General features: G+C 53.4%; 2 protein-coding genes across 2 annotated transcripts; both read left to right on the plus strand.

The window, feature by feature from the left end:
* Nucleotides 1-877: 877 nt before the first annotated feature.
* Nucleotides 878-12880, plus strand: LOC104633396 (microsomal triglyceride transfer protein). Its single transcript, XM_010299607.2, has 18 exons — nucleotides 878-1039; nucleotides 2162-2343; nucleotides 2549-2692; nucleotides 3205-3312; nucleotides 3968-4084; nucleotides 5540-5679; nucleotides 5812-5965; nucleotides 6551-6708; nucleotides 7275-7440; nucleotides 7895-8002; nucleotides 8134-8340; nucleotides 8450-8667; nucleotides 9285-9382; nucleotides 10347-10468; nucleotides 10666-10893; nucleotides 11189-11313; nucleotides 11588-11758; nucleotides 12034-12880. Exons 1-18 carry the CDS (start codon nucleotides 973-975, stop codon nucleotides 12176-12178), a joined length of 2658 nt encoding a protein of 885 aa, XP_010297909.2. The 5' UTR covers nucleotides 878-972; the 3' UTR covers nucleotides 12179-12880.
* Nucleotides 12881-19229: 6349 nt separating this feature from the next.
* LOC104643959 (steroidogenic acute regulatory protein, mitochondrial) lies at nucleotides 19230-22904 on the plus strand. The gene is made up of 7 exons (XM_075757921.1): nucleotides 19230-19293; nucleotides 19566-19688; nucleotides 20469-20614; nucleotides 21142-21300; nucleotides 22122-22306; nucleotides 22541-22634; nucleotides 22767-22904. Exons 1-7 carry the CDS (start codon nucleotides 19230-19232, stop codon nucleotides 22902-22904), a joined length of 909 nt encoding a protein of 302 aa, XP_075614036.1.

Here is a 22904-nt window from a genome sequence, read left to right on the forward strand (position 1 = left end):
AGCTGGAAGATGTGCCCTTGAAAATGCCCCAACACCAAACCCTTTGGGTTTTGGTCCCACTGCAATACGCAGATCGCTTCCCTAATGACATTACTGCCTCTCGGATCCCTGTACGAGAAGGGTGCAGTGTGCCCCACTTGCCCATTCTTTTTGGCAAAAAAACTTCACAGGACCCTAAGCCGCTCTGTCGCCGCCTCACAGGGACTTTTGCACTTTAGAGTCTATAACGTCTTTAGGAACCAATTAAACTCAGCGATCAGAAAGCTCATGCACGGGGAAAAAAAAAAAAAAAATATATAAATATTGCACAGTTGGTGGGCCAAGGGGTTAGCAGGCTGTGTGGACCACCACCAGCAAAGCACCCATCTCCTAAATCCTTTCCCATGCCATTTTTTTTTTTGGGGGGGGTAACAGTGTTCACAGCCCGACCCATGGGCAAGCTCTCCCCATCCCCCTCCAGCCTGGCCCTTTAAGTAACTTGAGCCCCCGGGCTGCAAATCCCAACCTCTAACTAAAAGGATGGAAAAAAGCAGGTTTTTTTTTTCCCCTTCCCTCCTTCTGGGTTTTTTTTCTTTTAAAAGCAACAATTTCTTCCCCTTTCCCTTCTGGTGGGAAGAAATGGTTCTCCAAGGGGCGGAGCAGCTTTCTGAGCATCCCCCTCCCATATCAAAGCAAACTGCCCATCTCTCCCCGCCCTGCAATGCTTCTGGAAGCCTTTTTTTTTTTTCCCTCTTTTTTTTTTTTTTTGGCAGTTTTCCTCCCCTTCTGCCGGCCTTTGGCAAATCTCAGCTGATTTCCAAACCTTCCCTGGCTGCCGGGGGGTTGGTGCTAAAGGTTTAATTATTTGCTTTTCCTTGGAGAAGGTCGGGCCCCAGCGCCTGACGCTGCAAATCTCGCCCACTTTTGTTGTACGGTCCCTCTCCCACCCCCCCTTTTCCTTCCCAGGCTCCCACCCAGCTCCCAGAGCCCACCATGAATCCGCAGGCGTTTTCAGGCTACGTTTGCCTGCTTTGCTTTTCCTTCCTGAGCACGGCAAAAGGTAAGAGATTTTGGGCTGGTTTGGGTCCAGGGACACGACGGGGTTCGGCTGCCCCGAGAAGCAGGATCCTCATCCCGGCACGCATCCCGGGGCTCGCCGATACGCAATGTGAGGCCAGGGAGGGAAGAGTTATTGCCACAACAACTGCAAACAGTCTGAGCATCTCCCGAGGACGGGGCAATTTTTTGGAACCGTGGAAGTCCTCCCTGGGGGTGGGGGGGTGTGAGGAAAAGCGGAGAGCTGGAGATTTTTAACTGCACACGGTGCAGAAATATAGAAACTCTTCAGTCTGACTCATGGAGAAAAGCCCCAGGGAGTGAGCTGGATTTCCATCGATTCATTTATCATTATAACAAAAGTAGCAAAACTATAAAACACTTCAGAAGCCCAACGAGCGCATCAGATCTGCAGGAGAATTTCAAGTGACTTTAGAAAATAGATTAGACTGGTTATATCATGGCAAAGGCAATCCCCTCCTCCCCAGTTATATTTGTATATGAACAAGAGAAGGGACTCCAACTAATTCTAGATAAATAAGATTAAAGCAAAGAGGAGTTTTGATCTAAAGCGGCCCCACCAACTTCATTTTGCCCTATCACTAAGTCAGTGATTTAATTAACAGTTAGCAGTTCTGATGGAAAACATACAATATGAAGAATACGGCCTCTCTCCTCCCCTAAATAAAAATGCACCAGATAATGCACAATGCTGAAAAGACACTTTGAGATATCTCTCCTGTCTGTGGGCACACTCAGGAAACTTTACTTCAGGATTAAAGTGTGTTTCTCTGGCACTTTCGAAAAGCTCTGAAGTCCCCAAGCAGAGCTCTCCCTCTGAGCATCATTTCTAAGGCAGGACTGGAAACGTAAGCAGGAATCAGCTCTCGCTGCGAGAACACCCAAATATCCAAACACAAATGATTTCCCATAAAAACCTTCCCACGTTCTCCCCCAAAACGTGTCAGCTATACCTACTGCTCGGCATAAAAACGACCCTTCCAGGAGGCAAAGGGATGCAGGTCGCGAGCATCCCTGCGAGTCCGGTTCTTCTTTAGGATGGAGGATGCTGTGGAGGGACTGAGGTCTGCGACCACATACCTTCAACATTTGCATCTTTCCTTAGGGGACTTGCAGCTGCTTTCTTTCCAGCCCGGGACCCTGTATCGGTACCGCTATTCCCTGGACATCCAGCTGGACCACACATCCACGCCATCCCCGCCAGGAACCTGGCTGCGGGCTGAGGCGTTGGTCCAGCTGCACCGGCTCTGGAGGGACCAAGGTGGGGAAGAGCTGCTCCAGGTGCAGGTACGTGGGGTAGTAAAGCCATTGCAGCCGGGTACTCCTCATGGGAGCAGTGATGCTGTCTCTTTCTAGCCCCTTCCCTTTCTAGCCCAAGCCATCTGAAAAATGACCTCTCTGACCAAGAGGCCATCGCTTGCAGGGGAAACGCATAGCGACTTTAGAGCAGACATGCTTGGTCGCTGCTTTCTGCCATCTTCTGCTCTCATAGATCCACGACCTGAAAGCCCAACAGGAGCCAGAAGGGGAAAGGAGCCAGGATGGCACTGGAGGTCCCCCTGCAGAGATTGCACTGAGCCGGGAGGCCCGGGCAGAGCTCCAGCAGCCAGTCTTCATCTCCTGGAGCAGCGGGAAGGTCAGCTGGACACCTCCTGGGCTTGCTTATGCCCTCCGCAGGGAACTCCTGCCCGCATCCCAGATTTTCCCAGCTACAAAGTCCATAGGAACACCTGCTCCCCCTCTGATTTCTTATCAGAGCACAAGGAACCAGACAGGGTGGCAAACGGAGGTCTCCCACAGGGTCCAGGGTGGTCCTAGATGCAACCCCATCCTCCAAAGGGGCTGCAGGCTTGGCTGGAGCTGCAGCATCCCATGTGAGATGGGCCTCGGTCCTAAGTGTGGGATGCGAGCTTCTTTCTGACCTTCTCCTCTAAGGCTTGGAGGGGGGGGGAAGGGAAAATTTGCAGGCATGCATCCACAAAGCCCACATGATTGAGAGATTCTGTCCTCCTTGTGAAAAATCCTTGGGTATCTCCAGGGTGTCGCTTAGGTTGTGGGGGAGATGCCTTTGAGCACGGAAGGCAGCAGAGCACCCGCAGGGCCCCCAGAGCCATCCCCACAGGCAGACATCACTTCTTGCCCTCCCAGGTCAAAGCCTTCTACGGGGACGAAGGAGAAAGCATCCTGATCTCGAACCTGAAGCGAGGTGTCGTCAGTCTGCTCCAGCTCCAGCCCCATGCCGGCACCGCAGTGGAGGTAGGTGCAGAGCCGGGACCAGATCCTGCCCGGAAGCCAGGGACCATGCCGCAGCAGGAGAACCATCCCCGAAGCACAGCCAGCCCAGGTCCTTCAGCAGAGGAGGCAAAATTCAGGATAAATGTCACAGGCTTTGCTGCTCCAGCTACCCCTGGGCTGTGAGCGAGAATGACTATTGGAAAGACAGAAGGGGTTTGTGAACATCAATTTAAAAAAAAAAATTATCTGTATATGATTTTCAGGAACGGGCACGCTGATAAAGTCATCAGCTTTCCCTGGACAGCAGGAAAAGTGGAGGAAAAAAAAAGTTGACAAGGATTTCTGCAAAGTGGGATTCAGTTTGCCCAACCTAGCAGGGAAATCCCATCCTGAGCTCAAATGATGCTGGAGTGACCTGTGAACAACATAAAACAACCTCAGATCCCAAACTGCAGGCACAAAGATGCTGCTTTGCCTGAATTTGAAAAACCGAATTTCCTACCCAGATGGACTTGGAGCTATCCAACACCCCCAAATATGGCCCACTTTCCAGCTTTTTGATGGTTTTTCTATTAATTAGTTTGTCCTTTGTGCCTGCCCTCTGCACAGATCGTTTTATTCAGGCCCAACCAAAGCCGATCACCTTTACCCACGGTCACTCACACTTGTGTTTCAGGAGGACGCCTCCGGGAGCTGCCAAGTCACGTACGCCGTGTCCAACCGTTCCACCACGAAGACAAAAGATCTCCTCAGCTGCACAAAGCCGAAGTCCGGATTCGCCTCCGTAAACAAAGCAAGTCCATTGCTCTCATGGTGGTGGGCTGTCCCCAAAAATCTTCCTGCAGGTGGGCTTTGGGTCCCACTCCCAGCTGGCTTCAGCCTTCTGCACCAGCCTGGGATGGGACTCCAGCTCTTAGACCCAAAGTGGGATGCACCAACATAGCTCAGGAGGAACACATGGTTTCAAGGTGGGTAGGAGCAGAAAAGACATCCTGGGTCATCCCATCCCCATCCTTGTTATCACTTCTGAGCTGCCAACTAATCCTGCTTGGGAAGGTGGAGATAAGGAAAGGTTTTCTGGACCTCAGACTCATTGGATTGGGGATTAGGTTGACAGGGGACAGGACCAAAGACTGCTGCTTGGTTCATTTAAAGCAGTAGCCTGTGTTCAGCCCTGACATAAATAGATGAAACTCTGTGGGTTTTTATGCAGTTACACCTGCCATGGCTAAAATCAATGTTTGTTTGGTTTTTTAAAAATATATAAATCCTACTGAATTCAATATAAAAATGGACATCACCGCACAGTAGGGTTTTCCCACAAGCCGTCTGGATCGAGGCAGCTCTCTGGACCTCACCTGTACCCATGGCTGTCACAGCAAAATAACAATGCTGCCCAGCTCTGTAAAAGGCAAAGCCTACAGATAAAAAACACCTCTCTATTAAAATAGTGATGATATTATTGCTGATGCCATTTGCTGCCAAAAAACACTGCTTGCACATGCTTCAGCTCTTCCGAGACCCGCCACGTGCAAGCCCAGCTGCTCCGATAACATCTCCCCTCGCCAGGGCTGGGAGAGGAGGCAGAGGTGAAGTTCAGCGAGTGCGTCATTTCTTTCGGAAGGAAAAGCCAGAGAGTTTCCCCAAGGTCGCCACGCAGCTCCGCGAGGAAGCCAAGCGTATTTTGGCATGAGGTCGATGGAAATTGCTGATGCTTAGCTTCCTCTTTTGCTTGGAGAAAGTCCTTGCTGATGCTCGTCAGGATGAGGCAGGTTTTGGCATTGGAGGCCATGCCTCTTCCCACACCGTGCAGCTGCGTTGGGGCAGCTACAGAGTTAGCACCCTCGCGTGGACCTGAAGGAAGGACAATGCTTTGGGAGGCACCTCTTTCCAGTCTGTGGTCTCCAGGCATCACCCATGCCAGGCAGGAGCATTCTCTGCTCCCTCTGCCGCCCTTTTCTTCTGTGGCTGAGCCAGGGTGACACCACCTCGAAAGAGAAAGTCCGCACGGTGCCACCAGTCTGTCTCCCCACATCAGCCGCAGGTCCTCACCTGGTGCTGCCTTCTCCCACGTCTGGGAAGAGCTGGGGCTCTTCTGGATTTTCCCTTCCTACATTTTGCAAGCAAAGCGGGTGACTTTGTGGACTGGAAAACTCTTTTGCTGCTAATAGAGAGGAGAGAAATCCCCTGGGGAGAAGGGAAAGAAGGAAAAGGTTGCATTTTTTCTCCTTGCTTTTCCTCTTTCCAGATTTTTGGAGTCGAGTGGCAGCCCACCAGCAAAAGCCAGTACATGGTGAAAGACAACCTCCTCCACTCGGTGCTGGCCGAGGAAAGCCACGTGGTGTCTCCAGCCCTGAGGTCCTCCATTGGCATCAAAATCAGTTCAAGGTGAGTGATGTCCCTGTACCTCTGCCCGAACTGGGCACCCTGGCACAGGATAATCTGTTGGAGGAAACACCAGACACCTTTTGTCAGCTTTCTCCCGCATCTCCTTCCTGATGGCTTCTTCTCCCTCCACAGGCAGCGGCTCCAGCTACTGTCTCCTCCAATGCCTGGCCCCGCAGAGGTGGCCGGACAAAGCCTCGAGGATGTGCTGGCTGGCACGGAGGGACGGCACCAGCCCCTGGGCATGGCCAGCCTGCCCTTCAGGAGGGTCTGCACCCGTTGCCCATCGGTCAGTGATGCTACCTACCCCCAAAACTTACCAGGTGCAGGAGAAGGCTGTAGGATTTGGGGTTAAACCATGGTGGTGCAATTTGGAGGGGCTGGTTACCGCTGTCGAGGCAGGATGCGGTCCCGGGAGCGCTGTAGAGCAGCAGCCTGACTTGCTGCCTCTCCTAAATAGTACCTAATGTTGCTACCCGTGGTGGAAGGACCCCTCCGTCCCCCCAGACACAGCTGCGTTTCTGTGATGGGGGAAGTAACCTGGTGTGCGGCTGGCACATCCAGTTGGGTTAAACTCATCACGGGTCTGAGGTCAGGAAACATTTCCGCCACAGGTCAGGCTAGCAAGGACAAAGGAGGGGTGAATTCTGCCTCCTCAAGTCCTCCAGGCTTTTCACCTAGGAAATCTGGAATTGCAATGGCTTTCAGGCACCGGTGACGCTCACAGTTTCTCTTGCTCTTTTTCCCGGCACTGGGGCATTTGGGCTTCAGCACAAGTCCTCCTAAATATTTCCTGCATATAAACATTATCCCATGGATTCAGGATCAGGAGTAAGAGAGACCAAACTCCACCTAACAAACCTTGTCTTTGTAGCTGAGAGCCTACCTGAAGGCTTTTGACAGCCAGAGACTCAAAATGGACACCTCGAAGGCAGCGACCACGTGGCAGTTCCAGAGGTTCATCCAGATGCTGCGCAGCACCAAGAAGAGAGACGTTCTGCAGCTGCTGAGGAGAGTGCCCGAGGAGATGCTGTGAGATTCCCAAGAGCTATTTTCCGGGCACGTAGAGCCCTGGCACGTAGGGTCATTCCTGGCCTCGGCAACCTGGGGCATTTGGTGCTGGTCCGTACACCATACCTGGTCCAGGCAGCTGTCCTGACTAGTGCGAACATGCTCTGCTTTTTCTTAATGCCTGTTCTGTACAAATACTGTGTGGCCTTTGTTTGGTTTGGGGTTTTTTGCTGGTTTTGGAGCAGAGAAAATGGTCCAGCGAGGCTTTCTGCAAATATCACTGGAGGTTTGTTATTTACAGACCATCCACCCATGGCCGTAGCATCCATCCCTTGTCAGTGCAGGCGCTGGGGCCAGGCTCCCATCCGCAGTGAAATACCCAGATGTGGGTGAGTTCAGAGCAAGAGCCAACCTTCTAGTTTGGGGTTCTGTTTTTTAACCCATGAACTGAAGCTCCCGTGAGTTTTAAAGCAAGAGGAGAGCACGGAGAAGAGAAGGGGGGATGAGGACCTGCACAGAGCACCTTGTCCCTTCTCCAGCTCTACCGGTGGGTTGTGCCACTGACGACCTCCCTCTTCTTCCTCCAGCCCCTTCGTTGTGGAGGCGGCGGTGGCCGCACAGTCAGTGGCATCCTTGGCAGCTCTCTCGGACTTTCTGGATTTTGGCAAGGAACCCAAGTCCCTGCTGGAGAAGTTTCTCTACGCAGCAGCTTTCTCTCCCCGGCCTTCGGGAGAGCTTCTCCACCTGGTGTTAGTAAGTACGGACATTTGTCTTCTTCCCTGAGGGTCCTGGGTCCAGGATGGATCCTCACCCTGTTTCAGCCAGGAGGGAATGGCAAGCGTATTTTCCTCAAAAAGGAAAATATGTTTCTGTAGAAGTATATCTTCCTGCTTATGCGATTCTTTTATGTGCTTTTAATGGGACACTGGCGATGGGAGCAGACGCTCCTCAGAGAAAAAGCATTCAGCAGAAAGTGCTTTATATCAGTGCATTACAGACGATAAAAGCTTAATTAAAAGCCACTGTGAAAAAATCAGTATTTTATCCAATTAAACCATGCATTGCTTCCTTCAAAGCAGGTAAGAACTAGTTTTTCCCTACTTTTTTTGGTAAATGCTTTGGAATAATAAGTAAAGCATATTCCACCACCCCCTTTTATTTATTTTTTCTTTTTCCTACTTCCTAACACCCCTTTCCCGGTGCCCAGGACAAGCTGGATGGGAAGCAGCTGGCCCCCGAGGTCTGGGAGACCGGGATAGTGGCCGTGGGCTCCCTGGTCGGCAAGCTGTGCCAGCAGAAGCTGTGTGGGCTGCAGGTGGGTCCTCTGCAAACACCCATGCTTGCCTTTTCCGGACACACCCCCTCTCTCGTCCAGGGGTGCCCAAAATGTCTCCTGTCCCTCCCCTCATTCTCCTTCGCTTCTGCCCTCCTGCAAACCCCGAGCAGGAGGTGGAGCGCGGGGTGGAAACCATCCTTGGGGGGCTAAGAGGTGCCAAGGAGGAGTCCGAGGTGGTCATTTACCTGCTGGCCCTGGGGAATGCGGTGCTCCCCGAAACCATCCCCATCCTCCTGGACCACGCCGAGGAGGGTCCTGCCACCGCCATGGCCATCTCTGCCCTGCGGCGATTTCCCGCTCGGCACATCTCCGGCAAGGTATGAAACAAAGCTGCCGAGGCTTGGTGCTCCTCTTCCCGTTCAAAGGCAAGCCATTGGGGTGCAAATGGAGCCTAACGGTACCATTTTAATTGCCCTCTTGCATCAGGTGAAACGAGCAATGAGGAGGATTTTCCACGAGAAGAGGAAAAGCTACGAAAAAACATGTCGCCTGGCTGCTGCAGAAATCCTCCTAGATAACGAACCCTCGCCCATGGATGTCATCAACATCCTGCTGGCAGCCAACGAGATGGAGACAGAGACAGCAACGTTTCTTCTGCTGAAGGTCCGGAACAGCCTGCGTGCTGACCACCACCACCCAGCGAGGTGGGTCTGGGGAAGAAGATTGCATTTCCCCCCCCCAGCTCTACATCACTTTTTTTCCCTCCTCCTCCATGCTCCAGCTGTGGCTTTTGACCCAGCGTGCCTTTAAAGCGTGCTGGCATCGCTTCTTGGGGCTGCCAGCTGCAGGAGGAAGAAAACAGCTGGGCTGCTATTGCAGATAACACCCAGGCAGCCAAAACTTGCCATCCCCCCGAAACCTGGCATCCCTCCTCGTCCTGCCCCGCGGCAGAGGGACCCAGGCTCGTGGCTTTGGCAGAGTCCTTGAAGGTCAAAGCTCTGGCTCGCAGGGCAGCGCGCAATTTGTAACTGCATTTATCTTCCCACCTGCACAAAACGAACCGAGCACTAACGTTTTTCAGACCTAAGCAGAAGCCATCAGAACATATCTGACTGGCATACCCCAATAAACTGGAGGAGAGAGAAATTCCAGCATAGCCCACATCTGCTCATTTCGGTTTTTGCTCACGCTTCTCTGGGCAACTGAGAGAAATATTTTGGAAATTTATGTTTGCTTCTTTGTACAGACTTCTGTAATGACCGACAACATTTTCCCTTCCTTCCTTCCTGGTGCTGACATACCCTTTCCCTCTTGCTTCCAGGAAGATAATGAGAGACATCATGAAAGACCCACGCATAAATAATTACAACTTCTTCTCGAAAGCTGGCATCTCCTCTTCTTTCTCAGGACCTCTGACAGGTGAGGACACAGGGCACACTCATCCCACGGTCCCCTCAAACAGCTGAAGGAGGGGCTGACACCACTGACGCCCCTGCGACCACCCAGCTTTCTACAGCAGGAGGGCTGGGGCTTGCCACATTCTTTTCCAAAACCCTGCTAATTTGGAAGAGGAACTTCAGTTGGAGATGAAACCAATGGTAGATTGTAGGTGGGAGTTTCTTTGCTTTTCCTGTTAAGTCAAGATATTTACCTCCGTTCTTCAGTTCCTTAGGTAGTTTTAATAAGCTCTTGAAAGAGGAGAATCGTAAAAATCATCAGACTTCAGAGAGACTGCAACAGTCGATGCCTGCTAGGTATCTGCTGAAATCTTTGCCCCTCGGCTCTCGTTTCTGTCCCTCTTCAAATCAGCTCAGTTACCCCCTTGCAGGGGTAGGTAGAGGCCAGATAGCCAACACCTGGAAGAAGAACATTGAATGCTAAATCCTTTGCTTGTTGCAAGAACAGGAGGAGATGGTACAGAGCAGCTTTCCCCTCTGCATCATTTAGCTTCATCGGGTATTTAATGGCTAACGTATGAAATCTGTGCAGGTCAGCCACCCCCTCCATAGATGGGACAGCTCTACAGGAGCAGCCGCACAATCTGTTGAGGAGACTCACAAATTACCAAGGAGCTCTCAGGATCCTGCTCTTAGACGCACCCACTGACCTCCCCATTCCCACAATCAGTCTGGATGAGCTCTTTTAAGAGACCACTCCACCCTGCTGAGCTCTGACTTGGTGGCACCAGGCGCAGGAGACCCCCTTGCTGGCATCTCAGCCTTGCACATCCCACCTACGGGCTCTGTATTTTCCTGTCAGCCTTCATCCCCTGCTGCTGCTTCTCAGAGCACTTATGGTTCACCACCATTCAGCGACTCATTCGCAAAAGGAGATGTGCCAGATGCTGCCCGGGGATGCTTATGGGTGCGTCTCTGCCTTCCAGTCACCCAGGACCTGCTTTCCACCTTCGGGCTGGACCTGCTGTTTTTGGAGGGTGGATTCCTGAGGAAGAGTGTCTCTGACTTCTCGCTGCTCAGCCACGGCCGGCAACTTCACGCAGCTCAGGTTTGCTGCCGGGACAGCGGCTGGGGGGCATGTACGTGGAGGGGGGTGACGGCACCAACCCAGTGGTGCCACTGCCCCACCTGTGTCCCCTCAACCTCCTTATGGTGCTTGACCTCACTCAGCGTGCCCCCACGGCACGAAACGGACTCTCCAGCTTTGCTCCGTGCAGCTTGCACTTCTCCACTTCTGTGTCTTAGGTCACTATTGAAGCACAAGGGATGGAGTCAATGCTGGGAGAAAACGTCTTGGAAGGAGAAGAGGAACCAGAGCTCATGGCCGGCATGTCTGCCATCTTCTTTGATGTTCAGTTGCGGCCGATCGTCTTCTTCCAGGGATATACAGACTTGATGGCCAAGGTCCTGTTAAGCAGCGGAGAACCCACAAGCGTGGTCAAAGGGAACCTCCTGCTGATGGACCATCACCAGGTACTGGATGGAGGGAGGTTGACCTGCCTCCACACCAAATCCTAGTGAATCCCATAGTACAGGCCAGTGGATTTTAGGTATGTTGCTCGCTGTGGATACAGATCTAAGAGCGAGGTGACACTTCCAGCTGTCTCTTGGGGTTGGTAAAACAATGGGACGGCTGACTTTGCCATGGGATATACACAGCTCAAGTTCCTCCTGTGCAAGCCCAGGAGCCACACGTTGCTGCCGGTATCAGCCGCTCAGCCAAGAGCGGTGCCCAATCACAGCACGGTCTGCCTTCTCCATCTTCCAGGTCATTCCTCTGCAGTCTGGCCTCCAAGTGGCCATCAAACTCCAGGGCGGGCTGGGGCTTGACATTTCAGCCGACATGGACGTGAGCATTTGGGAGCAGGAATTGAAAACCAGCATCAACACGAGGTCAGCGGGCAGGAAAATGCTTGGCTCTGCGGATGCAGGGTACCTGGGGTCAGCACCTAGCATGAAGGATGCTCCACCTCAGGCTCTTCTCCTGCTGGGTCTGGCCCTTCCTGGTGGGCACATTGGGTAGGGGTCTGGTGGGCACTGGTTACACACTCCTTTTCCATGGCCAGACCTAAAATTAAGATGCTTATGGGGTTGTTTGGTGCCAGTGCGTGGTGCCCAGCACAGGGCCATTGCTTGATGACCAGACCCACGTGCTTCTCTCTCACAGGGGAAGCCTTGCCATTGATTTCCAGGCAGAATTAGATGCCCCTTTCCTTCAAGCCACCTTGAGAAGTCAGACGGAGGTGGAGACCTCAATCCACTTTGACACCATGCTGAAGTTTTCCAGCACCCCGGTGCTCATGTGCCTGCAGCTGAGGGAGGAGCAGGTCCCATACAGGTAGTCTCTAGATACATCCAGATCCTGTAGAAACATCACGATGTGCTTGAGATAAGGGAGGACTTCTTGGGGAGGGGAGGGAATTAACGGTTATACGCCTACTGAGCAGGATGGGTTGAAACCTGTAGGGATGGGGGAAGGACACAGCAATTGCATGACGACATGGGTGGAAGCACCATGCCTAGACCATCAGGAGGTGGTGAATATGCTGGTCTGGGAGGAGGATGAGGTCCACCACAGCCTCCTGACCATCTCACTGTTACCTTGTCCCGCAGAGAAATCTTCACAGTTTCCAAGTCTGCTGGGAACGAGAGCAGCACCGCTCGAAAAGGCAGGAAGGGCACCGTGCCCGGGCGGGAGTTTGCCTTGCACCGGGCCAACTCCAAGGTCTGCAGCCTCCTGATGACGGCAGAAGAATAGGGGAGTCAGAGCACTTTGGGACTGGATAAGTGCCCCCTCTCCTGCCACGCACCCCAGTTCTCTGTGAACTCTCAAGGACTCCGTCCAACTCCTGCACAATCATCTCTTAATAAGAAAAACGCTGCAAGAAGGGCACCAGCAGAGACCACGAGAGGAACTGCTGCAGGACAGCCAGAGGCACCCCTTGCTTGGGGCTGGAGGAGCCAAACCTGCCCTCCCCACCCCAAACACTGAGATTTCCCCCACCTGAACTCTTCCCCTTATTGGGGAAGGGCTTGCTGGAAGCCAAACTGGTCCTTGTGAAAAACAGCTTTCTTTTGCAAATTAATTAGTTTCTCAGAGCCCGACAGAGGCTTCTGCAAGCCTGTACCCAAAAATGCCATGTTTTCTCCAAGTTTATCAAAGCAGCCAGCGGGGAGGAGGTTCCAAATGAAGGGAGTGAATGACCCCTCCTTTAATGCACAGTTTTGCCATTGACAAATTGCCCAGGAACAGGGAAAAAATTATTTCAGGAGGAGGTGTGGGGTTTTTTCATTATTTTTTTAATGCAACCACAGAGACATTCACCCCAGAATAATCCCCAGATTAGAGAAAGGCAGAGAAGCAAGACAAAATGCTTCATAACCTGTTACCAGTTACTGTCCATTCTTTCCAGATTAATGGAAGGTGTTTGCATTTATTTGCAATACAAAGGCAACTCAGCTCCCTCTTTACTCCTGGGAGGAATTTGCACTCTGTTGCAACGGATGTGGCTGATGCCACATCAGGCAGCAAGGATGAGGCCAGTTGGGTCAGATTCACACTCAGAGCAAAAATTTAAAAAAAAAAAAAAGGAGCAAGGCAGAGGACTGCAGCCGACAAAGGTTTCCCAAAAATTGGGGAGATGAAGGCAAAGTTAAAACAGAGCAGGGGAGGGTGTAGCAAATTGCAAGAGACCCTTCTAAGGAGCATGGACCAGCAGCAGTTTCAAGCATCATCTTGAAACAGGAAGAATTGCCTTGAAGATGGAGCTTAAAAGTGGGGGAAAAAAATACTGGAGACCCACGAGGGAGGCTGGAAGGAGATGGGGGAACTCGAGCAGGGGCTGGCTGAAAGAAAAAGGGAAGAGTCATTGGCATCTCCAAGGCATTAAAAGCATCTCACCACTCGTGATGCTGATCCTCAGCAACTGCTCCCTGATCTAGTGTCTGCACTTGAATTTTTCCCTGCATGTTTTTCCCCCATCTAAGACGGGCAGGGCCACAAGAACCATCCAAAGTCGTAAAAAACACCTTGTAATTAAAAAAAAAACCAAACACAAGAGCACAAGCATTTTAGTGCTTGCAAATAGTAGAGTAAAAAGGTGTTTTGAGATTATCGGGACACCCAGCATGGGGCACAGACACTGGAAGTAGAGAAATTACCACTCTAACAGGGGTGGCACGCAGAGCTCGATCTGAAGTCAGCAATGCTCACCTGGGGAACCAAACGATTTCAAACCATGGGCACAAGCTGCCAAGGTGTTTGGAAAGTTCTGCACCCTTTGGGTATTATTTTTTTAACGAGTTATTGGCGGTTCGGTCCGTCCTGTAGGGCAAATAGAGATGCTGGTTGCCGTGGAGGGCAAGAGATGATGTTCGCCTGACGTGGCCCCTTCTGGATTTGAGAATCTGTTGCAGAGAGCTTGGGCAAACATTACGAAGCTGTTGCTTCAGGTAATCATCCTTCAGGGTGGATGTTATTCAACCCAGACTGGAGAAGTTAAATAGAGGGGTCACACCTCCATCCCATCCTCTTCCTCCTCTTTATAGGAGCCAGCAGATACTAGATGTGCCTTTTGCAGATGCAGAACCCATCTATTGAGAGGTGACTTCTGCCTAGAGCCTCTCGTCTTCTTTTTTGATCCAAAGTTTACATATTAATGGAGAAGCCTCTGGCCCCTTTTATCGCCTGAACAGCAGTTCCCCTTCTCTTCTAATCGAGGCAGCAGATGGAGATAAGATTGCCTCAACCCCACACGCAGGAAGGCAGCGTTCCAGCAACAAAGGAATACAGCAGCTTCCCTTTTCTGCTGATATTTGGGCTCTTTTGGTGACCGTTTGTGAAAATTACAACTAGCTTCAAGCAAATATTGTTCTTCTGTTTTGCATTCTGCTCTCAAGTTGGATTGTTATCAGCCATGACCACCGAACACCTCTCCGGCGCTGGAGGGAGGCTTGCAAGGAAAAAGCAGTATTTCTTCATTTCTTCCTGATAAGAATGTGCCTTTGAAATTTTTTTTTTATTATAAAACATGCTTTTTAGAAAAAAGAGGGATATTGACTTTTTTTTTTTTTTAAATTATGAGCCTGATAACGTAGCACCAAGTCCCCTGGTTTGGGAGAAGAAAACTTGTCTGGTTTTCCATCTGGAGACACTAATGACGAACATTTTGGTTATGTACAGAAATAAATGCCATGTATTTTTTCTGTTTGATTCCTAACTTTTCTGGACAGACAGTCGGGAAGAGGAAGGAGAGAGGCAGAGAGCAGCTCCCATAGCTCAGGCACTTCCAACAAGAACAGCACGGCCAAAGCCACCTTTAAATCAAGTCACGGTCCCAAGGGACCTGGTTTTTAGGTCTGTATTTAGGGTATCCCAAGGATGCAAAGCTAAATGCCCCATCAGGGCTGCGTGACAGGGACACGAGGGCTACCTCTGCTCCCAGAAACCCCCAGAGCATCATCAGGGATGACGGCAGCCCCGCAAGAGGGTTCCCATGGGGCTGAAGACGCTGCCTTATCCTCTCCTGCCAACTTCTGCAAAGGTATTGGAGGCCATCCAAGACTTTGCTTAAAATCGGGGCTTCCCCTGCACCAAGGCTCTGCTGATTACGGAGCGGTCTCGCTCAGAGCAGACCCCAAGGACGCAGAGACTAATTGCCCTGGGACTTGCCCTCGGGTCTGAACAGGAGGATCCCTGCGTGACCGTGGGAGGAGGGGGGAACGTGTATCGCCCTTCTCGCATTGCTCAGCTTGCTGCAGAGCTGCTGACCGCAGCTCCGAGTCCCGCTAACTCCCCGTCTTCACCCTTTCCCCAGGAGCACCCCGTAATTTCCCACTCCTCTTGTCTCACCGTGAGGATTTGGGCTGACTGGGACTGTTTTACACGCTGATGAGTTGTGACAATCTCTGCTGGCATGCACCACCCCTGGGACCACCTACGGACCTGCACACGCCTCAGTCCCCATCCGAAACCACGCTGCAGGTGTTTGGGGAGGACCACGTGGACCCAAAACCTCTCTCAGCCTCGGCATTTGCTCCTCAGCCAAAGCCAGGAGACACCCACCTGACATCTAGGACCTTTCCCATTGCTCTCTTTCCCCCTTCTCCTTCTCCAAAGGAGATTTACAGAGGCGGATTTGCCATTCAGCTGAGGTTTGCGTTGCACAATGTACATCAGGAATTGCTACCCTTACTTCTTGGGGCGAGGGAGGATACTACATTCTGGTGGGTGAGCTCTTACAGCGGATAGCAGATCGGTTTTGCAAAACAAGGGAGGTCTGCTCACTACTTGCAGATGAGGAGACATGAGTGTCTGGAAACCCCAAAAGATTTTAGTCCAGGTCTCACTTAAACACTGAGCAAGAGCATTACACCCTAAATTGGCCGAACTTCTAGTCCTGCCAGAGGGGCCAGGAGCTGGAGCTGGGACTGGAGCTGGAAACGTGCGTCCAGCCCCCTTGAAAACGGTGAGGACATTTCGATAGGGATTTTACCAGTTTGCATCGCTGCTGGATGTATGGATCTCACTGCTAAGCCAGCAAAACCTAAAAGTTTCCCAGGGCCCTTTATTTTTTTTTCCCACCCCCCAGTTCTGGTTGGATGCTCAAACAGCAAGAGACAGCAAAGGGACATTTCTGTAAAACCACCCATTTCCAACCCTCCTGGAAGGGACCTTTCAGCCCCAAACCCCCAGCGCTGACTGCATTGCACCCGTGGAGCTGGGGTGCAGCACCGTGGGGGACACCAAGCCGCCTCGGTCAAAGGGGGCAGAAGGTGACCTGGCCGGGCCAAGGAAAGGAGAAATGAATAAGAGCATCCTCCAGACTATGTGACAGGAACAATGAGGGAAGAATTAACTGCTGAAATCCTGCCTTTGCCTCCCAGAGCACCAGGTACAGGCTTTGCACTTGGCAGCGGCACCTGCTCAGGAGCTGTGGGATGTTCGCTGGGCCAGCATCCCTCCCAGGAGGTCCTACGCTGAGCTGTGCAATTGGAAGTGATGGGTCCCCAAAGGGTCCCTGCATCCAGGAGCAGGGGACAGGGATAACCGGGGAGGGCTGGGGGTGCCAGATCTTATTCCTAACAGAGGTTCTATGTGTCAGCAGCCACCCAGCTCCCAGGGATTTTGCAGGGGGTTAGAGGCAGAGCAGCCCAGAACCAGAACCCGGGAGCTGAGCTCCTACCCACCTCTCCAAAAGTGGCTTCGCATGTGGAGCTGCAGACCAGCAGTGACCTCCAGTGGCTGCGGCCAAGCCTGGTGGAGATGCCAGGCCGAAACCGCTCCGCTGTGGCCACGACACCCTGCACCCAGGGGCGTCCCACCACTGGCACCCAGGGGCGTGGGACCTTTGCATCAGCCGGTGATGGACCGGGGCTGACCCACGGCAGCCCCTCAGCCCTCTGAGCTGGGTTCTTGCTTGGCAACGCCATCCCCTCCTGGCCTCCAGGCTTGGCGTCGCAGGCAATTTTTGATATTTTCTTTTCCCCTGTAAGTCACTCTGTTCCCAGGACATCTCGTACAGCCCTCAGGAGAGCGTACGGACACCGCTCACCGAACGGGGCGATAAAACATTATCTGCCTGTCTATTACAGCGTTCTGCAGAGACAAAACTAACACCAGAAAGCGTGCGCAAAAGCGAGGGGGACGCGTGTGAGAGGATAGACCGTCTGCGGGGACCAGCTCTCCCTGGGAGCTAGCGGAGGTGCAGGTTTAAAGCACTGGGGCAGATCCCTTAGCAATCACTGCTCTCTTCTTTCTAGGCAGCTTGTAAAAAAAAAAAATACTGTATTTTTTAACTGCTGGGTCCCAGGACTCCCCAGATCCCATGAAAAAATTAATAAAAAAAAAAGTGGCTTGCAACTCACCAGTGTAAATCCCAGCATGGAACAGAGAGCTCTGGCAACAGGAAATCTCGGCTAGAGCTGCAGTTAGGGTACAGCACACCTCCCAAACCCCTGCTGCAAAGCTTTTCTGCAGGCACAGGACACGCACACAGGCACTTATCTAGGTGCCACCATGTATGGAGTCACCCTGGAGCAGACTGCAACAGCAAAGCAGCCCAAGAGCAGCAGCAGCAGCCAGCGGTGTATTGCAGTTATAACCTGCCCAGCAATCGGGAATGGAAGGAGAAAGCTGTGAAGCTGCAACGGGACACAGCTGTGCAAGCCACAGCAGCTGGGCCATGAGGTTATCGCTGCAGGAAAAGCTGGGGGGAGAAGCTCAGGGCCGGGGCTGGGGACTCGGGCAGGGAGCCTGGGAACCGCCTGAGCCAGGTTTTCCTAGGAAACATTTCACCCGCTCCATCCCTGCCAGCAGCGGGAGTGCTGAAGAGATGCGATGCTTGCTATAGGGAAAAAGGTATCAGCAGCGCAGAAGGTGTTTGGGGAGGCAGCCGGAGCCCCCAGCTCCCACGTGGGACGAGGCCATGCAGGGTGGCAGGGGGACAAGGCCCTGCTCTGGTCCATCTCCCCGCACGGGCAGGGGCCGCTGCCGTTCTCAGCCGCCCCGACGCCGGGCGGGCTGCAAGGGTCGCCCCTTCGGTGGGTGGCTGCTCCTGGGACCCAGCGGGACCCAGCCCTGGGAGCCAGAAAGAGCAAATAACCGTATTTAACTCCATCAGCTTTGGGTGAAAACAGCCATTTCTTACAACTGCTTTTCCTACCTACTCAATTACCCTCCGCCATAATTATTCTGCCATCCACGGGCATCTCTCTTGCTACTCCACTCCGAACGATACGCTTATTAAAGCAACAAGCGATACTGTATAGATCGTCCCGATCGCCGCCGTGACAGCCCCAGAGCTGCCAGGGAACAGGGCCGTACAGGCAGCTGCCTGCACCGCTCGCACGGCAGCTGCGGAAGGACTGTTCCCATCCCCGCTGGCCACAACCACACCAGATTGCAAGTCTCTCCTACCCCTTTTAAAGCCAAAAAGTTCTCCTGGCCCCCTCGCCCAAATATTTTGGCAGTTGCAGCCTCAGGGACTGAAGGTAAGGTGAGCTGTAGCGATGCTAAGAGAAACAGAAGTGTCCGACCCCTTGGGTACAGAGAGGTGGAAGAGCCTTTCCGTGGTAAAAATGAAGTGGGATTTCCAAAGCACTTGAAAAAGCTGGCATTGCAAAGGGCCAGAGGAATACAGCACGGCTGTATTTTAAGGAGTGACCTAGTAGGTTTTGTGTTTAATCGTTGAAGAGGGGCCATTGAAAACGCAAGGGGAAGGACTGAATAACTTTGTGCCGAAAGATGTAGCGGTCCCACCATCACCATGAGCAACCGAGGTCTGCAGGGGACGATTAGGAGGGACTAAAGTAGGAAAGAGGAAAGTGAGGAGTTACGTGAGGAGTTAGCAGCAGCAGCAACTACCACCGTAACTTCCATGAAGTTTCTGTAGGAAGCAGCACCATTTTCCATGAGTGTGGCTTGAACGGCAGCTTCCACGCTCCCCGAGAGCAAAGCCACGCTGCTCTCAGCTCCCACCCCATCCTCCCCCCCCCCGGTTGCCTTTGCCAGCTTGGGTTTACCACCGCAGTCCTCGATCAAGGGACCGCTAAAGCGTCCCGTCTCAGCCGTGTCCTGGGGGTTCCTTCGCAGCCGCCTGCCCAGGGCAGGAGGGAAGGCAGGGACTGTTCATTCAAAATGCGTTGCCTTTCCCTCCAGCCCCTCCTCCCGCTCGCCTTGTCCTTGAGTACTCCTTATTCCCAGCTGCTATCTGGCAGCGGGGTCCTATCATCAGGTGCCGTCCTTCGGGCCGGCTATAAAGGCGCTCGGGGATGCAGCGTGCTCCCAGAGGCAGCCCCGCTCCTGCGTCATGCTGCGGGCCACCGTCAAGCTGTGCTGCGGCATCGCCCACGACCACCTCCGCCGCCTGCCCGGTAAGCACCGCTCGCCGCCTCTGCGACCTCCGGAAAAACAGGCAGAAATGCGGATCCTAAAGGAGATGCTAAGCCCGCATCTGATGGGCGTCTCCTTGGGAAGCGCTCCCTTGGAAATGTCACATCTATGCATCTATTTTCCTCCCGCGTCGTATCACGCGTAGGGTAGTCTCGGTCTCAGCTGCAAATGAACTTCCAGCAGAGATTCGGGGCACCGCGGCATCTTCCTCCCACGCTCCGTGCTCACCAGAGCCCACCCGTCTCTCCCCTAGGCTTGAAGATAACGGCCGTTGCAGCAATACAGAAGGACGTGAGAGGGCTGGTGGTAAGAGGATCCCGTCGCCTGCCTTCCAAAATTCCCCGTTATATTCAGAGGCTGATGGGGAAGGAGACAGGTAAGCTCAGCCCGGGCGCCTGGGTACCACATTTTCTAGCCCCGCTCACAACCCCCTTGCAACCAGGGATTGGGGGGGGGACGACGCACACACGTATTAAAATGCACCCCTCTCCAGGAGATTTGACCCTTATTTGGGGGGGACGGACTTAATTATCTTCTCACCACTGGGCTGGTCTCCAACTCTCCGGCAGCTTAAAAACGTTCCCCGTACTGATGGTGCATTGGGTTAGCGGGGAGACGCGGAGATTCTGGGAAGGTGAATTGCATTAGCTCACCGTACGGGCAGCCAAAGCTTTCAGCAGAGGTTACAGGCGCTTAGCAGTCTTTTGTTGCATGCCTGCTGCGTCTCTACTTTCCACCGCTTACCTAAAGACTCAAAAATTGGCAAATTCATCCGTTCGTTCGTTTGAAGCGTGGCTCGCTCCAAAGGCTGCCTGTGCAATGTTAATAACACCCAAGCGACGCGCAATTTGTCCCGCAGCGTTCCCGGGCATTGATTTGGAAAGCAATTTGAAAAAGCTTTCCAAGCAGGCGGCGCAGAGGCAGTGAACCAGGGATGCTCCTGGCAGCGAGGTTTTCTGCACCAGGCCACCCCCCCCAACCCATCAGGGCACCAGTTGCGTGGTCAGAGCCCAGCCTCGGGGTCAGCAAACCCCTCTGCTCCAGCTCCCGCAGCCACGTGCGCGGGCAAAACCGGGGTGGGGTTTTTTGGGGTTTTTTTGTGGTTTGTTTTTTTTTTTTTTTTTTTTTTTCACATCGCTCTGCTTTGCTCCTGCAGCCGCCTGCCCCGAGCTTGCTGGAGACGTCAACCCCAGCCGGTTCTCCAGCGTTGACCTCTCCTACATCACCCAAGGAGAAACAGCCCTGCAGCGAGCGCTGAGCATCCTGCAGCAACCCACCAGCTGGCAGGCGGAAACAACGCTGGTAAAACCCGGCCGCGTTTTGCCTTTGCTGCTTTATGTCAGGAAAAGCTCTCGGGAAGGGAAATGAGTCTGGGGAGGGGAGATTTGCTTCTCTTATTCCTCCCGCTTGAAGGGGAACTGCGGGCGCAGGAAGACGCGCCGCGGAAAAGCAGGCACGGCAAAGAGGGTTTCCAAGCAAGCCTTCGTTAGGCGCGTTTGCAAGCAAATCTGCAAAGTAAATAGACAGCGGGAAAAAAGGTTAGAAGGGGAAACTCAGATAATTGTGTGCCCGGGGAAAGCCAGGAGCATTTCCGCAGAAAAAAACCCCCAGCAGATTGCGACTTTGTTGTTATTTATGGTGTTTGTTCATTAAGCTGTTTGCTGAACAGTTTAATTTACCTAGAAAGGAGCTTAAAATTAAAAAAAAAAAAAAAAAAAGCAATCGCAGTGACATGATTTAGATATAGTAGCTTTCGACTGTAAACCAAACGGTGACTAAAGAGAGGACTGGATGCATTTGGGGTTGACGCAGCCTCTCTGCTCTCCCAGGACGCCGGGGCCACCGTGTCCAGCGCCGCCCTCCCCGGGCTGGGCAAGGTGTTTCGGGTCGAGGTGGTCCTGGCCGTGCCGGTGGCACGGCTGCACCGGGAGCTGTTCGAAAGGATCGAGCAAATGCCCCAGTGGAACCCGACCCTCAGCCGGGTGAAGGTAAGGCGGGGATGGATGCCACCGCCGGCAGACGGTCCGAGGCTTTGCGTCGCCGGGGTTGCTAGCATCCGAAAAAAATCGTATTTATCGAGGCTTTTGCGATCGCCGAAGGATTAAAGCTAATTCTGTGCTGCTCGCAAGAGCGGGATATCACACCGGGGAGACAAAGATGCGCTTTACCGGCACGGCATTGAGCAGCGCGGCGTTTCCAGGCTCTTTTCTGCACGGTGCTTGTTCACGGAGGGTTTTCGGCACTGGGGGACTCTGGCATTGCTCAGACTTTAATGTCAGGCGAGAAAACGTTCAGGGGAATCGGACAGCTCAAAAAAAAAAAAAAGAGGCAAAACCAAATATATCACACTGCGGGGGCACCCCCGGGAAGCTTATGGGTTGTCTTGACTTCTTTTGAGTATTTGCCTTATTTCTCAGCTCCCAAATCACAGTGTATCCCTAAGAAAGGGAAAAAAAAAAAAAAAAAGCCTCCCGTAGCTCACCTGGGCTGGCTCCGACGCTACCCAGCCCCTCCTTACTTCTTGTTGCCGCTTCCCTGCCCCTTCAGAAAAAGAAATAGCGTAGGCTCCCATCCCCGATTAAAAAAAAAAAACCTGCAAAAATCACCCGCTTTCCCCCTTTAATAGCCTGCGGGGCATTGGGATTTAATTATCCCCAGGTGCCAGCCCCGAGCCCTCACCTTGCTGCTGCCTCTGCTCACGCTGCTGTCCCCGAGGTGGCTTAGTGTCCCCCGGGCAGGGGTGGCGGGGATGTCCCCGGAGGGGCACCCACGGGGACCCTAACCCCCGGGGTGCTCCTTGCTCTGCTAGGTGCTGCAGCGCGTCGGGACGGACACGCTGGTGACGCATGAAGTCACGGCTCCCAGCCCGGGCAACCTGGTGGGCCAGCGGGATTTTGTCAGCGTGCGGCACCGCGGGAGGAAGGAGATGGCCGTCTACCTGGTGGGCACTGCCACCCACCTCGAGCCGCTGCCCTCGCAGGAAGGGTGCATCAGGTACAGCCCCCTCCGCCCCCCCCTAAAAAAAGTGACTGTCGGGGGTACCGTGTCCCCGCGGGGGGGGGGGGACGGGACACCGCCGCTGCAGCCGCAAATATTTGCAATGGGCACAGCAAGGGAGGCGTGCCCAGAGCTACCTCCCTCTTGCTTTTGCTCGGGGATCTCCCTACCCCCATTTTTATCCCCGCCGTCAGGGCGGACCCTAACTGCCCGCTCCCTCGCCCACTGCAGGGCCGAGTCCCGGCTGAGCTGCATCGTCCTGCAGCCGCTGGCGGGGGACCCCGGCCGTACCCGCTTCACCTGGCTCCTCAGCATGGACCTGAAGGCAAGTGCCGCCGCGCTGCTTGGGGTGGGACAGCAAGGGGTACGCACCCCGGCGTGCAAACGCACCTTCCTCGCCGGGATGGGCGCTCTTTGACCCAGCGGGACCAAATTCGGGGTGTTTTCTCTCCCAAAGGGCTGGATCCCCACGTCCGTCATTAACCGCGTCCTGCCGCAGTCCCAAGCGGACTTCATCCAGCACCTCCGCCGGCACCTCTCCGCCCCCGAGCCGCGGGAGGACGGGCTCTGCCCCGGCACCCAGGACACGACCTGA

This window comes from Balearica regulorum, chromosome 7 (assembly GCF_011004875.1).
Source record: "Balearica regulorum gibbericeps isolate bBalReg1 chromosome 7, bBalReg1.pri, whole genome shotgun sequence".
Lineage (NCBI taxonomy): Eukaryota > Metazoa > Chordata > Aves > Gruiformes > Gruidae > Balearica > Balearica regulorum.

What these genes read in the sequence shown, in the direction of transcription:
- LOC104633396 (XM_010299607.2), top strand. Translation starts at nt 973, where the DNA reads ATGAATCCGCAGGCGTTTTCAGGCTACGTTTGCCTGCTTTGCTTTTCC. An exon ending in ATGCCGGCACCGCAGTGGAG is followed by an intron (nt 3,313 to 3,967) that starts GTAGGTGCAGAG and finishes CTTGTGTTTCAG; the next exon opens with GAGGACGCCTCCGGGAGCTG. An exon ending in AGAAGCTGTGTGGGCTGCAG is followed by an intron (nt 8,003 to 8,133) that starts GTGGGTCCTCTG and finishes AACCCCGAGCAG; the next exon opens with GAGGTGGAGCGCGGGGTGGA.
- LOC104643959 (XM_075757921.1), top strand. Translation starts at nt 19,230, where the DNA reads ATGCTGCGGGCCACCGTCAAGCTGTGCTGCGGCATCGCCCACGACCAC. An exon ending in TCGCAGGAAGGGTGCATCAG is followed by an intron (nt 22,307 to 22,540) that starts GTACAGCCCCCT and finishes CGCCCACTGCAG; the next exon opens with GGCCGAGTCCCGGCTGAGCT. An exon ending in TCCTCAGCATGGACCTGAAG is followed by an intron (nt 22,635 to 22,766) that starts GCAAGTGCCGCC and finishes TCTCTCCCAAAG; the next exon opens with GGCTGGATCCCCACGTCCGT.